We start from the raw sequence: 15654 nt of genomic DNA, 5'->3' as shown, positions 1-15654 counted from the left end.
AAATACAGCCTTTAGACTTCAGTTTTGAATTTTTCATGGGTTAGATATCAGTTGTCAGTTGATTTGATTGTAAAATGCAATATTTAGCAAAAGGCAGTTCAGTGACCTGATTTCTTTTTGAGGAATATATGCCTAAGTTAATGACCTGATTTCTATGCAAATGGCCTGTTTGCTTGAACAAACAGCCTAACAGTGGCAGGTTTGCTTGAAAAAACAGCCTAACAATGGCAGAGAGGAAAGTATACAAATCAATAGAGTTCTTTTTATTTGTTTGTTGTTTTTTTTTGTGTGTGGGTCAGGTGTAATAGATGCCATATCAATTACAGTTTGACAGAGAGATTCTTTGGGATTTGATTAAAGACCTTATGTAAGCCACCTGGGCATGATGAGCTGAGCGGACTACCTGTGACTAATATTTCACCTAATTTTTTTGTGACTTCAAAAAAAAAAAAAAAAAAAAGGAAGCGCCTTTTGCCCTGCCCTGCATTAAGGCATGCCAGTGCATGCTATCTAGTGGCATATAGCCCATTTTTTGGTCATGTCAAATTTACCAATAGGTTATGAAATGATGCACCATCTGCAGGTTGCGCATTCTACATCATATTTATTATATTTTTATACACTGCTTTTACCACTGGTATGTACCGGTATTGCCACAACATACTTGCAGTGGTCCCTTTTTTTGTTATCTTTTTGTTGCAAAAACTGGTTCTGACACGCACTGGCATATGCACTGCATGAAATGGCTAGCATACGCGTTCACACGTTCCAAGAAGTTTGAACACATTACCCCAATCATCCAGTCACTTCATTGGTTGCCAATAAAGGAACGTATTATCTTCAAAGTTCTCCTCCTTGTCTACAAAGCTATCCATAACCAAGCCCCTTCATACCTACAGAACCTAATCTCTCTCCGATCCTCATCAACTTCTTCTGCATCTAGACGTCTGTGCTCCCATGTTACTGCCCATCTTCAACTGTTACCCGGACCTCGCACTAGGACACGGTATGGAGAATGCTCATACGCGGTTATTGCACCCAAGCTTTGGAACAATCTACCCATTCATATACGACAACCCCCATCAGTAGAATCACTTAAGGCACTTCTTAAAACTCATCTTTTCCCATATTCATTTCTTCCCGAAGTTAATGTGCTGAGTGTAATTTAATTATTGTGTGTGTTTGATTACTGGTACACATTGAATTATGTCATGTTACAATTACTTGTGTTTTGACCTGCCTGTTTTCCATCATTTTTCATATTTCCTTTCGTATTTTCCCTGTGCGCTTATAGAAACATTGTATTAAGCACATTACAAATGTAATGTATTATTATTATTATTATTATTGTTGTTGTTCACAGAGGGTTCACCAAAGTTGTGCATGCCCATCTGAATTCAGTTGTGCCAAAATTTTGAACGTGTTGATCATTGTGTCACACATTTCACGTATTGACCATATTGGCCAGCATCCTCCAAACCATTACCACTGCTTCCCGCATTGGCAAGAGATGATAAGTGCCAATGATATGTGCCAAGGTGTAAACCATGTGTAAACTCAAATGCATGCAATATTGTCAGGATGGCTTATGTCGGTAAACCTACCTGATTGACAAATTGCCCTACATCGACATAAATAAGCACTGAATTGATCAGTGTTTTAGAAGTATCCATGATAAAAAATCATGGGCATACGTACTCGAGCAGGATTTGTCTACGACCTCCTGATTTCCAGACAGGTGTCATCTCCACTAGACCACCGAGCTTTCGCCCGACAGCAAGTGTTGGTTCTAAGGCCAAAAAAAAAAAATTGTTGCATTGGCGTAACCCGCCCGACCCTAAAAATTCCGCCAACCCCATGTTTTTTTATTATTTTTTTTGCTATCGATATCAAATATCTTGTTGATTGCGATCGCGATCGCACAAACCCGGAAGTGGAAACGGCTCTGGGGATATCGGATGTACGAGGGAGAGATCTAGCGCCTCGCATAAGCCTTCCTTGATCAGTACGTCATCTGTTTCCAACACGGACACATACACTCTAACAAGATTTATTCAGTGTATACGTAGCATTCAGACTGCGATGTATTGTGCACAGTTTTGCTGTAGGTTTCTTGTGTGGAGAACATACACGAATCTGTATATGTGGGACTGTAATAGAGATCGCCGTGTGCGATGAAAAGATCGTACATATGGGTCAATTTGCATCTATCTTATCTAAGTCAAAATAGTAAAATATGAAGTGAAAACATTCAGGATAGGGATTTCAACATCTTTAAATTCTGTGAAGGGGTATAATTCCAGTAATATCGGCCTCATAAATGATTTGTAGAATAGAAGAACACAGCACATTCGGTGCAGCAGTTGTAACTGTTTACTGAGCTGAGCACGAGTTTTACACGTAATATGCAGGTAGCAAAAAAAAAAAAATCCGCCCGACCGACCCTATTTGAAAATCTCATGTTACGCCAATGCAACAATTTTTTTTTTTTTGGCCTAATCCTTATAGTATTGCAGCGGGTACAGCGTAATTATTCAAATTCATGAAGTAGGTTTGAATCCTGCTCGAGTACATACACTCATGATTTTTTATCATGGTTACTAATAAAAACACTGATCAATTCGGTGCTTATTTACGTCGATGTGGGGCAATTTGTCAATCAGTTGCAATGAAAACATCTCGACGGAAGAATTTCATGAATTTGAATAACAAAGCAGTACCCGCTGCATGCTATAAGGATTAGAACCTACACTTGCTGTCGGGCGAAAGCTCGGTGGTCTAGTGGAGATGACGCCTGTCCGGTGATCAGGAGGTCGTAGGTTCGAATCCTGCTCGAGTATGTACGCCCATGATTTTTTATCATGGCTACTACTAAAACACTGATCAATTCAGTGCTTATTTACGTCGATGTGGGACAATTTGTCAATCAGTTGCAATGAAAACATCTCGACTGAAGAATTTCATGAAATTGAATAAACCTACCTGAGCTGTTCCTGTGCTTGCATAAGAATGAACTCCCACTTGTGGCCCAACATTCGCTGCAAATTGTTGTAGGCAGTCTGCACATCAGCAATGGAGGAAGAAGAGAGAGAGGAAGAAAAATAAAAAGAAAGTGTTCGCTGAGAATACTTTGAGGTGACATGGTTGACTGATAATGGTCACAGATATACAAGGATAGGTTGGGGTTGAAAAGAACACTTTTTGTTTGGGTAGGTGTTGCAGTTTTAGCTACAGATGTCCTGGAATCATTTCACCTGGCCTTGATTAAGTTGAAAAAGGGAATTCTCATCTAAGTCAATGACATCTGATACAGGGTTCTGCATGTTTGCAAACAATCAAATTCTGGCGGATACGGAGGTCAAAACAAAACCATTTCAATTAGTAGGTCAGTTTGTCAATCCACACTAAGGGCACCATGCACGTAAAAGGACCCTGGTGCATATCTTGGACTGGTACGTCAACTAGTGACCTTTTCTTACCACAATAGTTAATTTCACCCAACATTTCTGGACCTGTACTACCACTCCCTGTTCCACAATTCATATACATATCATATGAGAAAAATCAGGGGTAAAATTGTATTTTTCTGAATTTAAAAACAAAATCAAACTTGCTCTGACACAAACTTCATGGTATCTTTGAATTAACACACATCTTCCTCCTAAACAACAGACAAGCAATCTCTGAACATGTTTTTGTTCTATCAACAGTCCATATTTACAATGAGAGATGGTTGTTTATCAACAGCCACAGTACATAGAAATACACATTATTTATAGTAAAGTACAGATGTAATATGTATGTGTTTATACGTTTATTTATACATATGTATGAATGTATGCATAAATGTTTAGGTATGCATACACAGTTTGTTCAGAGCTGACATCAGAAATAAGAATTCCATAATTTATTCTCCAACTAAAGTGGCAGCACCAAACTCAAAACAGATACAAAATGGATTATTTGTATCAAGTAGTTTATTTTTCTTATTTTTGTCCTTTAAAACAGCATGTAAAATGTGGTGTAATACCAAGAATGTTTTTCCCATAGACCACTTCAATATTATAAAAAAAAGCGGCCAGTGTTATAAGAGTGACGTAAGGGTAGTCTCAAGTGCACTTGAGCAGAAGCAATTAAATCGCAAGAACAGCCTGCTCTAAGCCATCGCTGCAAACTGGGCGATAACATCGGAAATCCCAAAGAGTTTCCATGTGAACAGAATAACTACAAGACTAAATTGAGTGACACTACCCTACGTGCATACAGGACCACTTAATTTGATTACCTGCCAAACGTCTACCGGATCATGATTTTAATCACTGAATGGTGAAGAACTGGATGAAAGTTTTGACATGCAGTTAATCATTTGATCTAGATAGTGATCATCACACACCAGTAGACACAATGATTTCATGAAATATTGTCAATTTTTGCCCTCTGGTAGGCATGATATCTTCTAGTGTCCTATTCAATGTCATCAAGTATGTATATATATATATGTATAATATATATACATATATATATATATCTAATATGTGTGTTATATGCCTTCGAGTATACTGTAAAACGAGGAATGTCTGCATGCATTTTAATTTCACAAATTTCAAGAGAGCCAAGATTCACGAAATTAAAATGCACACAAAAGTTTTTGTCTACACTATATTCATTGAATGTTATGGGCAACTCGCAAAATTTCATGCCCCGAAAAAGGCCGTCGGCTCCAATTCACAAAAATTTTATGCTGCAAAAATATCATGTTTTATAGTAGTCATTGCCATGTGTCCAGGAGAACAAAGCAAACGCAAATGATTCAATCACGAGCCTTTGCATCATTCTCCCAGGCCCTTGACATCACGAAGACATTTGATGGATTATCCGTTTTATAATTTTGCTAGGGACCTCCTCTGGCTATCTTAACCTAAAAGTGACAGAATAAATCATTCACTCCTTGGTTGTGAAATCTACAAAGACTTTGCACAGGACTTAACAGGTCCGTGAGGAGCAGAGGGTTAATTGAGTGTGTGGGCAGTTTGTATCATTCTGTGCATATAGGACTATATTCCTCTGGACTTTCATTCTCTGGCATACTGTATAATAACAATAGTTTCAATTTGTATTGTACCAAATCTATTAAATGAAATGCTCAAGGTGCACTAGGAGATGAAAGAATAAATCTACGAGAAAAAAAAAGGGAAAAGCTCAAACATTATGAAACAAATCAGTTTTAAACTCATTTTCATGAATCTGTCAATAACTCATTTCTGATGTAAGGTACTCTGGCAATGAATTCCACAGTAATGGCCCGGCAGCACATGCAAAGCCCCCCCCCCCCCCCCCCCACACACTTACTATATGCATGAACCACAAGTAACGCAGAGTCTTCTGACAATAGTGATAGAAAAGCATCCTATATATTCACTAATAAAGCACTATATATAGGGGCAGAACACACAATTGAAAACAGACACTAAAATTCTGAATGTAATGCACTGTGTGATTGGTCATTGATGTAATGACTTCAAAATAGGATTGATGTGGGTGTATTTTGTAATTTTTGGAGTTGAACCAATTTTATGTTAGGTAAGTTATACAAAAGGGCATTCACAAAATCAAGGTGCTATGATATTTGTATGTGCACTAGTGAAAAAAAAGTAGGGTGAGTTAAAGTACTTGCGGATAAAACCCAGATTTAGCAGATGGAACCCCACAGATTTGCATACTCTTGATATCTGACAAGACATGGACATTAGATGAATCAAACATAATGCCAAGATTCTAACAAGAATCTGAGACTTTTGTGAGAGTATCAGAAATCATGATTGACTTTTAAAAATACATATTTTGCCCAGAGGAACGTCTGAACCAAATAATAAAACTCTGGTTTTTCATTATTCAATTTAAGGGAATGCAAAGTCAACCAATCAGCAATAAATCCTGAAAGGAAATTTTAATTTATGCATGTCTCTAGTTTCACAATATATAATGTATATAAAAGACACTTCATATTCTTACACTTTACATATACTACACATAAAAATTAGTAATGTAGTCAGATACGAAGTTTAAGAATATATGACTTCGTCATTGTTCATATTTTTTCAATTTTAGTTGCACAATGCAGTAGGAGACACGTCTACATAGAACGTTCATTATGATGTATATTATACAACTACATGTACCAGTTAAAATGGTAAAGCACACCCGTCCATTACAATTGGATACACAGTCCTCACTCATACAATATTGACATCCTGAAGGTAAAAAGCAAAGTTCCATGTTGCCACGACAACAGCACTTCAATCAATATTGGTTCCATCTACAGGTTGTTAGAGAATAAGAGAATAAATAATCAAGCAGAGAATCCAAAGTTGTGATTGTGACCACTTTCTACAACCGCAGGTATAAGCATTAAGTGACACATCGTACAATCTATCCGCATATGATTATGCATCTTCATAACTTGATTATATTTGAATAAGTTTCCATATCTTTTGTAACCCCTAATGCAAGCAAACATTGCTGCCTGCTCAGCAGAAGGGTCTAAGGTTTGTGTGTATATATATATATATATATTAAAAAAAAAGAATCACCAAAAAAGAGATGATTACATCATAATTATGAAGAGCTTTTAAAACACTAAAATAGAAATATGTCACAACCACAATTCAATTTCAGGCTGAAATTTCATGTAACAGCTCTTTTGCCGGGCAGGCAACAACTTCTGCTATGCATAAGATTCATTCTGACAGAACTTAATAACTGAATTAGCCTCGTAAATGTCATGGTGCTGCATTGAAATCAATTCAAAAGTCAGATCTATGGTGGTCATCACAGTGGGTGTGTAGTAAAAAGTTCAATATTGAGAGTCTTTTTAAATGTAAATTGCACTGGAAGCTACAATTTCATAACAACCTAATGACATTTTTGCTGGATTAAAAAAAAAAAAAATCATCTTTACAATGAATCAGTGCTACTAGATGTTTCTGTGATGGAATACAAGTCTGCCAATAAAGACATGCTGACTTATGATGATTATTGAATGCCTTGGAGTTGTTGGGTTGTTGTTGTTTGTTTGTTTGTTTGTTTGTTTGTTTGTTTGGGTTTTTTTTTTGGGGGGGGGGGGTAGAACGCATGAATTGTAGCTATTCACAGTCTTAGACAAATAAGAAGGAAATGAAGAAAGTGATTTCATTTTTATTATCTTCAGGTCAGACTTTCATAAGCCAAAGAATGATACAAACACATGCAGTCATAATAAACCCTTTTGCTCTCAGAAATACTATCTCAAAATATCACTAACATTATACTCAAGCAGCTTGCTGAACGTAGCACTTTGCACACTGTATTCATGGCAAACATGATATTTTGTGAATCAGGACTTTAAAAAATCAAGAAATGGTTGAATCACTCCTGAGAACCATAGTAACTATACAAGAAAGATTATCCCTTGCTAAAAAGCATAGTCAGTGATTGCTTACTTTGAAGATGATACTCATATCATGCTTTGATTTCATTTTATTTCATTTACAACAGAAAGCATTTACATACACATGGTAACACAGAATCAGTACAATGTTACAACCAAGAAAAATACTGTCAAATGACAATAAATGCTGTGGCTTTTCTGATTTTACTGAATTAATATCAAATTTGTTGGAAATCAAATGCTTCAAATAGCAACATTTATGTTGCTAAGCATCTGAAATAATGAAACAATTCAATTCAATAGTTTATCTATTTCCATTAAAAAACTATTCAAAGTGGTACATGTGACAATTTGACTTTCATTCAACCGATAAGGACAGTTCACTGAACACAATTATTATGTGCACGGATTATAACAAACAAAAGAAACAATGCACATTTTGCCATATTAACAAAAAAGAAGAAGTAACCACTGAGAATATATGGTGCATACAGCACAAAATATTGTCAGTCCCATCATCCACCTGTTCACATGAGAATGTCAATGGCACATTGGGATGTTGGTCCTGGAAGGGTTAATAAGACTGGATATGATTCTGTTGGTAGATTTCACATTAAGGATCTGTGATATATATACACCTGTCAACGAGTGGTGACCATTAAACCTTTCAGCATTGATAATGGTCCTAGGTAATCCAATGTAAGTATGTGCACCTGTTCCATGGAGCTCTCTACAAATAATCTGCGTGGGCCAATAATACAAAGCAAAAACAAAACAAAAAACAAAAAAACTCAACAAATAAGACAATTTCGATTCAATGGAAAATCAATTCTCAAGTGGATATTCGGTAAATATAAGATATGCACTTGTTTATGTTTCTTTTCATTTGTGCCTTAATCAAAGCACAGAAGTCCTTATTATCGCAATTGAATGTTTCGTGTTGATAATCTGGGCCTTACATGTAGTAAAAGGTAAACGTTCGGTCATGATTAGCTAGTGGCTTTTTTTTTTTCTTCTCTTTTTTTTTAATGCCAAACCTCTCCTCTTACTTGCATCTGAATCTAATTACTGTAAAACAATGAATGTTTGCATGCGGTTCAGTTTTGCAAATTTCATGAGAGCCTCGATTCACAAAATTAAAATGCATGTAAAGGTTCATTGTCTACAATATACGTACGCATTAAATGTTAGAGGGAACTCGCGAAAATTTCATGCCACAAAAAAAGGCCGTCAACTCCAATTCATAAAAATTTCATGCCTCAAAAATGTTGTGTTCTGCAGTACTTTCTTTACAGCAAGATAAGAATGAATGACAACGAACAAGGCCATACTTGGAGAAAACTTAATCAATATCTTATCAAAACTAACCTATGATGTATAGATTCATTTTAACCAGTTGAGGATGGACTGATTTTGCTACAACACACATTTCTCATAGACACCTGCCCGAGTATACTCGGGACTCGTCCTCAAGGGGTTAAAGGTAACATATTTCATGCATATCCATAAATGACTTTCCTGATTTCAAGGTCTATTTCACATGGAATAAACCAAGATACACAAATATTTTGCTTGTTTTATCTCAGTCACGGCATCCTCTTGATAGGAAGCTCTGTACAATTTACATGGAAAAACTTCAAAGTATGCATGTCCAAATTGAAGAGTAAAGGAAAAACAAAGATGAGATAATTTGCGCATTTACCTCACAGGATCTAGAGATTATCTTAATGCAAATCTTATGTGAAAATAGAAGGTTTCTCTTTTCTACTAGTTCAAAATTTTCATCAGTCATACACCACCAGGTTTATATGAAGCATGCTCATATTTCTGTCAGCCCTATCCTAGAAATATATTCTAGGAGTCAATGAGTTAAAAAAGCCATCTTTGTCCTTGAGAGGGAGTCCCAGGTAGCACTAATATCTAAACATGTGCAGATCTGATAGCCTCTCAAAGCATTTCCGATGTTAACTCTTGGAGTGCTCAGGATCATAAATCATTTTTTAATCTTTTTTTATTCATCCTCCCATACTTGATGGCACATTTTACGACACCATCTTCCATCCAGTGATTAATGCTAAAGAAGCCAGGAAGGTAATAGGTAACCTAGATGCAGGTTTGCCTCATCAAAATGGATCTTTTTTTTTTTTTTTTTTTGTACTCGTAAAAGATACGGAGTAACAGATGATCAATCATCGTTGTGATCTTCTGGATTGCACATTGCAGAAGTCAATGGTTCAAGTCCCACCATAATACCTGCAGTGAGTAATAAATATCTTAGTAGTTTTCAAGTCTGAATAACTCATCGTTCACATGTTTAAATGGGTACCTGGTAAGAAACCAAATGTTAATTCAGAGAGATTTAGTTCATATGAGTGGTATAATTACCCACTTTAAATAAAATTCTACAAGGGAGTGAAAATTCAAAACACACTTTTATTGCACATTTGATTCTAGTGAATGGTAAGGGCAATGATGGTCTGATTTCGAAATATGTATTATGATATTTGTGAATGAAAGCCGAATAAATAATAATAATAATAATAATAATAATAATAATAATAATAATAATAATAATAATAATAATAATAATAATAATAATGATTATGATGTAAAAAGCTTTTTGAGTTCCAAAGTGTGATGGAAAGGCACAAAACTGAAAATGACTGTTACTCTAATTTGCTGTCATTCTTTAATACTCTTCATCTGGTCTGGCTCCATACAGTCAGTGTATTCAACCCACCTACTTTGGGTAAGAAATGAAGAGTTTGTTTGCAAAAACCGATAAGTCCATTTTTGAAGATTTTGAAGTACGGTCTCTGACATAAAGTACAAAATAATACCTTTTGAATGATATATTGGTCACTACATATAAAGGTATATTTCTAAAGTTATGGTCAAAAGAAGCAAAAATTTTCTTATTCCCTTTATTTTTCTTGACCTTTAATCGTAAATATCTCCATTTGACAAATATGGACTTATCCGTTTTTGCAAACAAACTCTTCAAATGCTGTGGGATATTTACATCACTTATTTGACTTCCTCATAGACTTCTATAGGACAGTTTGTTGTGTTCTAGCTGCGCAAAAATATGTTTTCAAATCTTAAAGGGGAATGAAACCCAAATATACATGTCAATTAAAGTGAATGTAGCAACAATAATAGAACACATCAGTGAAAGTTTGAGGAAAATTGGACAATTTCAAGATTCAGTGCCACCATGCATTACTGAAATAATGAGAAGACTATTACAGATCATGATTTCACAATTGGAAAATAATATTAAGAAAAGAAAGAGAATTCCACAAAATATGGTTTTATTGGAAAAGTACACATTCCCTCAATTTGTTACTGACATATGTCATATGTAATATTATTCTCCCTGCTTTCTGAAAGCTCAGGTAAGTCTAGTGCTCTTTTGCTGTAGGCACCCTACTATAAAAGGGAGAAAATGTTGAATTTTTTATTTTCTTATTGTTTATTATGTAACATCAGGATCTGTCTTCTCATCCAGTGGTGGATTCACCAAACTTTAAAACTTCATAACTTTTAAATTATTCTGATTTTTCTCAAACTTTCACTGTTGTGTTCTATCAATATTGCTACATTTACTCCATCCACATGTCTACTTGGGTTTTATTCCCCTTTAATAACAGAATGCCCAGAGATGGTATGCTACACTGACTCAGCTTGTCTCAAAGGAGTTTTGAACCAAGAACCTCATGTATGAGACATGCATGTAGTCAACTAGGCCAACATGCTTCCATCACCAAGCACTAGTGCCGATTCCTGATGTGCACAAGAACAACAAAAAAACAAAAAACAAAAAACTACTGATTCCCATTGTGCCTTTTCAAAAGATAGTAATGTGTTGTGAAGACAAGTCAAAAATTCTTTGATCAGCATTGATCCTTAAATGTCAAAGAAATTCAGCTTAACTTGCCATTTGAGCTTAAAATCAGCATATAGTAATCCTACCAAACTTAACCTCAAGCTAAAGACAGCATGGTTATTCAGATGTAAGAAGGCTGGCAATTTTATATCGCAGGATAAAAGAAAGGGGAAAATGCAAAAAATTGGTTAGTTTCAGCTTGATTACGAAGTCAAGTAAGGACTGTAAATCTACAAATGTGGCGCCAAATTGACTACTACCTCAATCCTAGCTCTGTATACCATGACAACATGTTTGATAATAAAACTTGATGGTGCGTGTAGTGATGGCGTGCACTTTGGGTATTAAAAAAAAAATGGGACTATAACAAACAGCCACATCAGGCCCATGATTTCATTTAATTAGCGTGCTGCTAACGAGTAACAAAAGAAGGCTTGTTGGTGTCAGGGACAACCAAGCTGTTTTACTGAGTACGGTGCCCTTCACGGGTGCGTTTCTATGGCTCCTCACAAAGACACCAATGATTCACCCTCTTCATTATGATGTTCATTACCGTAGTACATCTTCTATCAGACTACATTACATATTTGAAGAATTTCATTGCAAAACTGGCTATAAAGCACCATTTTAAACATTTTAAAGTAAGCTATTCCATCAAGAGATAGAGTGAAATAAAACCTTTCCAGTGATATCTCATTTGTATCATAACAAGAAATGTTCTTGAAGTTATGCTTAAAAATATACATTTGACTATTTCCACTGTTTTTAGCAGCTTTAATTGCAAAGTTGAGATGAAGTGAACACTGATTTACAACCATGAACATTTGCCGAGAGGTAGTATGATACATTATACTTGTGGTATTTGTATACTCTATACAGTGCATAGGTTATAATAAACGTCATCAGGCCTCCTGCTCTTTACTTGATATGTTTGATTTGATTGCTTTCTTTAGCATTTGATTTCATTTATTGTTTGCCTAGTAAAATAGATATAACATTAAGACATGGATCATTGTTGCACATCAAGTTGCACATTAGGAATGATGCATTAAAATTGTTAACTCCCAAAATAAATCCACAGACTTGATCTGTCTTCGATGATGATATGTATCTTCTTTCATATGAATATGATTGCACAGTGTATACTAAAATTATTTTCAAATTGAGCTAAATCTTCCCACTGAAATTAGAATATTGTGATATATGATTGATCTTATTGAAACAACAGGATTCAGTGGCAGATCCAGACAAGGGCACAACCGGCACATACCCCTCTCCCTTTATTTTTCGTTAAAAACAAAAGAAATAAAAATAAAAAAATAAAATGAAACCCGGAAGTGGCACCACAAATATTAGTTGCACCCCCCCCCCCCCTTTACAAAATTCCTGGATCCACCCCTGGAATTAATACAGCATGTTCTATGACATGAAAACACTCTTGTGTTTACTAGCATCAGACCTTAGGTGACTGATGAATTTGACATTTATAAATCTGACAGAAATCTTTTTCTGAAACAGGCTAGGAATTCTGAGTCAAAATAATGCAAAGAAAGTGCTAATATTTAGAATCAGATACAGGAACCACATCAGAAATTTTCCATTTGCCTCATCTTCACATACTGCTGGATCACTTTGGCAAAAAGATATGATTCAACCACACTCCAAAATGTCTCTGAATATGCCAGGTGAAGTATTTATGCTTTCATTATTCATCGGGCAAGACTAGAAAGATGAATATTGCATCACTCTCTCACAATGCAATTATGATTGTGATGAAAGAATAAGATTTCAAAATGAGCAAACCCGAGACCTTCTAAGCAAAGCTGCCACTTTTACAATCATGAAACGAATCTCACGTGGGTGTATTTTCCTGAGGAATGCATCTATAAATGTCAAAGATTTTTAGCACAGGAGACAGACCAATCATACAATAAAAAAAAAAGCTGCCTTCCTCTTTGCAATTACTGCAAAGCCAATAAGAATTTAAATCCCGCCTCCAGTGTGTGTGTGTGTGTGTGTGAGTGTGTGTGTGTGTATGTGTATATGCAATGCAATGCAATAGGAAGAAAGGCAACTTTGCACTAAGGTATCCATTATTGTACTTTTTTTCACTGAGTCATACATGTTAGATTCTATCAGGTAAAAGTTCAGAACCATAGTCACAAAATTACCTCATAGGGAGTACAGCTCTGAGTTAGTATAGATGATGCCGAAATGTCACGTTAGAAGAAATTTCATACAGTCAAGACAAACATGTCTGGGTATGGTGAATGCATGTTTTAACCCTTTGAGGATGAGTCCCGAGTATTGACAGATTCGGGTTCGTTGAGGGCAGCAGACATTTTATGGCACTGGGCGCAGCCATGAGCTCAAATTGCGGTGTCTCAGCCGACCCCCCCTGCTCTCCCCCACTCCCAGGGCAACATGTTTATCGCGCACTTGTAACAAAGGTTCGCGCACTAAGCAAGCATTCGCGCACTCAGTACGAGATGCCCATTGGCTGAAACAACCATGCATCAGTTTTTCATTCTGCGCGCGTGAGAGGGGTGGGGAGAGAGGAGGGGGGGTCGGATGATACACTGCAGTAATGGCGCTGCCCATGCCAAAAATACACATAGCGCGTCACAGAATCGGTCAATACTCAGACTCAGGCAGGTGTCTATGGGAAATGTGTGTTGTAGCAAAATTAGCCTGTCCTCAACGGGTGAAAATGATGCACCAGCATCTTTCATTTAGTTTACGTGGGTGAACTCATCTGCAAGAAATATGAAAAGGTGTGCTAAACATATATTTCTGTATGGGTAGCACAGGTATGGGGTTGCACAAGAAAGTACAGTTTATGAGAAAATCATTGAAAAAAGAAACACAGATCAAAGGACAACAAAATTAAGGAAAAAAATAATTCTTTATTACCATAATTTTGTTGTTCTTTGATCTGCGTTTCTTTTCTCAACATTTAAAGATTAAAAAGCTGTTGATAGGAATAGTGAGAGAGAAAGCACAGTGAAATGGAAAGATTTTGAAAGAGATGTACTGCATGCAACAGGAAACGCAAGTTACAGAGAACATCAGAGATGGAATAAAGCAGGCAAGAGAGGAGTGAGAGTAAAGATGAAATATTTAAAGATATAGTACAGAAAGAATTAAAAGTTCTACACAAATGAAACAGAAAGAGGAAAGAAGAACAAAAAAGATGGAAGTAGAGATATTAAATTTTTATGGTGCACTATAGAAAGAAGAAAGTTGACCATATATTATGTACTTAGGCTCTTTGCATAATCAACAATCTATTCTTTACAGTGGTTCTACTCTGTGGAATTCTCTCCCCCTTGTAATACATAATGCTAACTCTTTGAATATATTTAAATCTAGTTATAAAAAGATTCTCCTCAATAATTACACCCAAACTCATTTAAGTTAAGAGTATCAATTTTTATCCCTTCTGTTATGTGACATCATTTTGCTATTTGCCATTGTATGTTGATCGTTTTGTCTTTGTCTTGTCCTGTTCTTATGTTTTACTCGCTTCGAACACATTGGTAACAGAAATTCAATGAATGTTTTTAGGTCAGCCGAAAATAAGGGTCATTTCCTTTCTGGCTGCTGCCTACCATGGCATTTCCTTTTACACTGTTAATCTGATATGTTTGTAATTGTATTCTAATGTTGATGTATGTGTTTGTTTGTTTTTTTCATATCTTCTTTACTTTGGTGAAATAAAGAAACTTGAAACTTAATTTGCCAAGCTTTTACACCAGCATTTATTAATCCATCCAAACTTGACTAGAGGGATTAGATAATCTCTATTCATTGACAATTTGTTTCAAAATATCAGCGCCAATCAGCAAAACCAGCACAATAAGGATTAAAGCAGTGAATGAAATTTAAAACTGAAACAAAAGGAAAGGGGCAAGAGAGAGAGAGAGAGATAACAAAAGAGTGAAGGAAGACACAGAAAAAAATAGAAACAAAGTGAAGGAGATTGACATACAAGCAAAATATTTTTGGATTAAGAAAATACAAGCTATCCAAAAGGAAATTGGGTGACTTAAAGGCATGTTCTAAAATAAGAGTTAGGGATAGAAACAACCAATGCACAAATTTGAATCGGTATAATCAATGTTAATAATCATTTAATATACAAAATGTGAACAATAGTTATAATAGAAATGTTTCCTGACTTAACCGTCTCTAGTTACGGTTTATTAAGAAAAATAGTGATATCTCCGTATATTTTAGGCTTTATTGCAAAACTTTTATACGGTAGGATGTTTTGTGATATAACTGACCTACACATATGCATAAAATGTGATATCTTAAACAATTTTTTAAATTACTC

At 35.7% G+C, this 15654-nt stretch overlaps 1 protein-coding gene across 1 annotated transcript in view; it reads right to left on the bottom strand.

The window, feature by feature from the left end:
- The window catches only part of LOC140232262 (regulator of G-protein signaling 9-like), a 79778-nt gene that overhangs the window by 39327 nt on the left and 24797 nt on the right, over positions 1-15654 (bottom strand). Inside the window, exon 5 of the mRNA XM_072312395.1 lies at positions 2983-3059. Coding sequence (XP_072168496.1) covers positions 2983-3059 — 77 coding nt within the window. The remainder of the gene's footprint in view (positions 1-2982; positions 3060-15654) is intronic.

This window comes from Diadema setosum, chromosome 8, assembly GCF_964275005.1.
Source record: "Diadema setosum chromosome 8, eeDiaSeto1, whole genome shotgun sequence".
NCBI lineage: Eukaryota > Metazoa > Echinodermata > Echinoidea > Diadematoida > Diadematidae > Diadema > Diadema setosum.
Note: the sequence above shows the minus strand (reverse complement) of the source record. Positions and strands in the feature narration are given on the sequence as shown.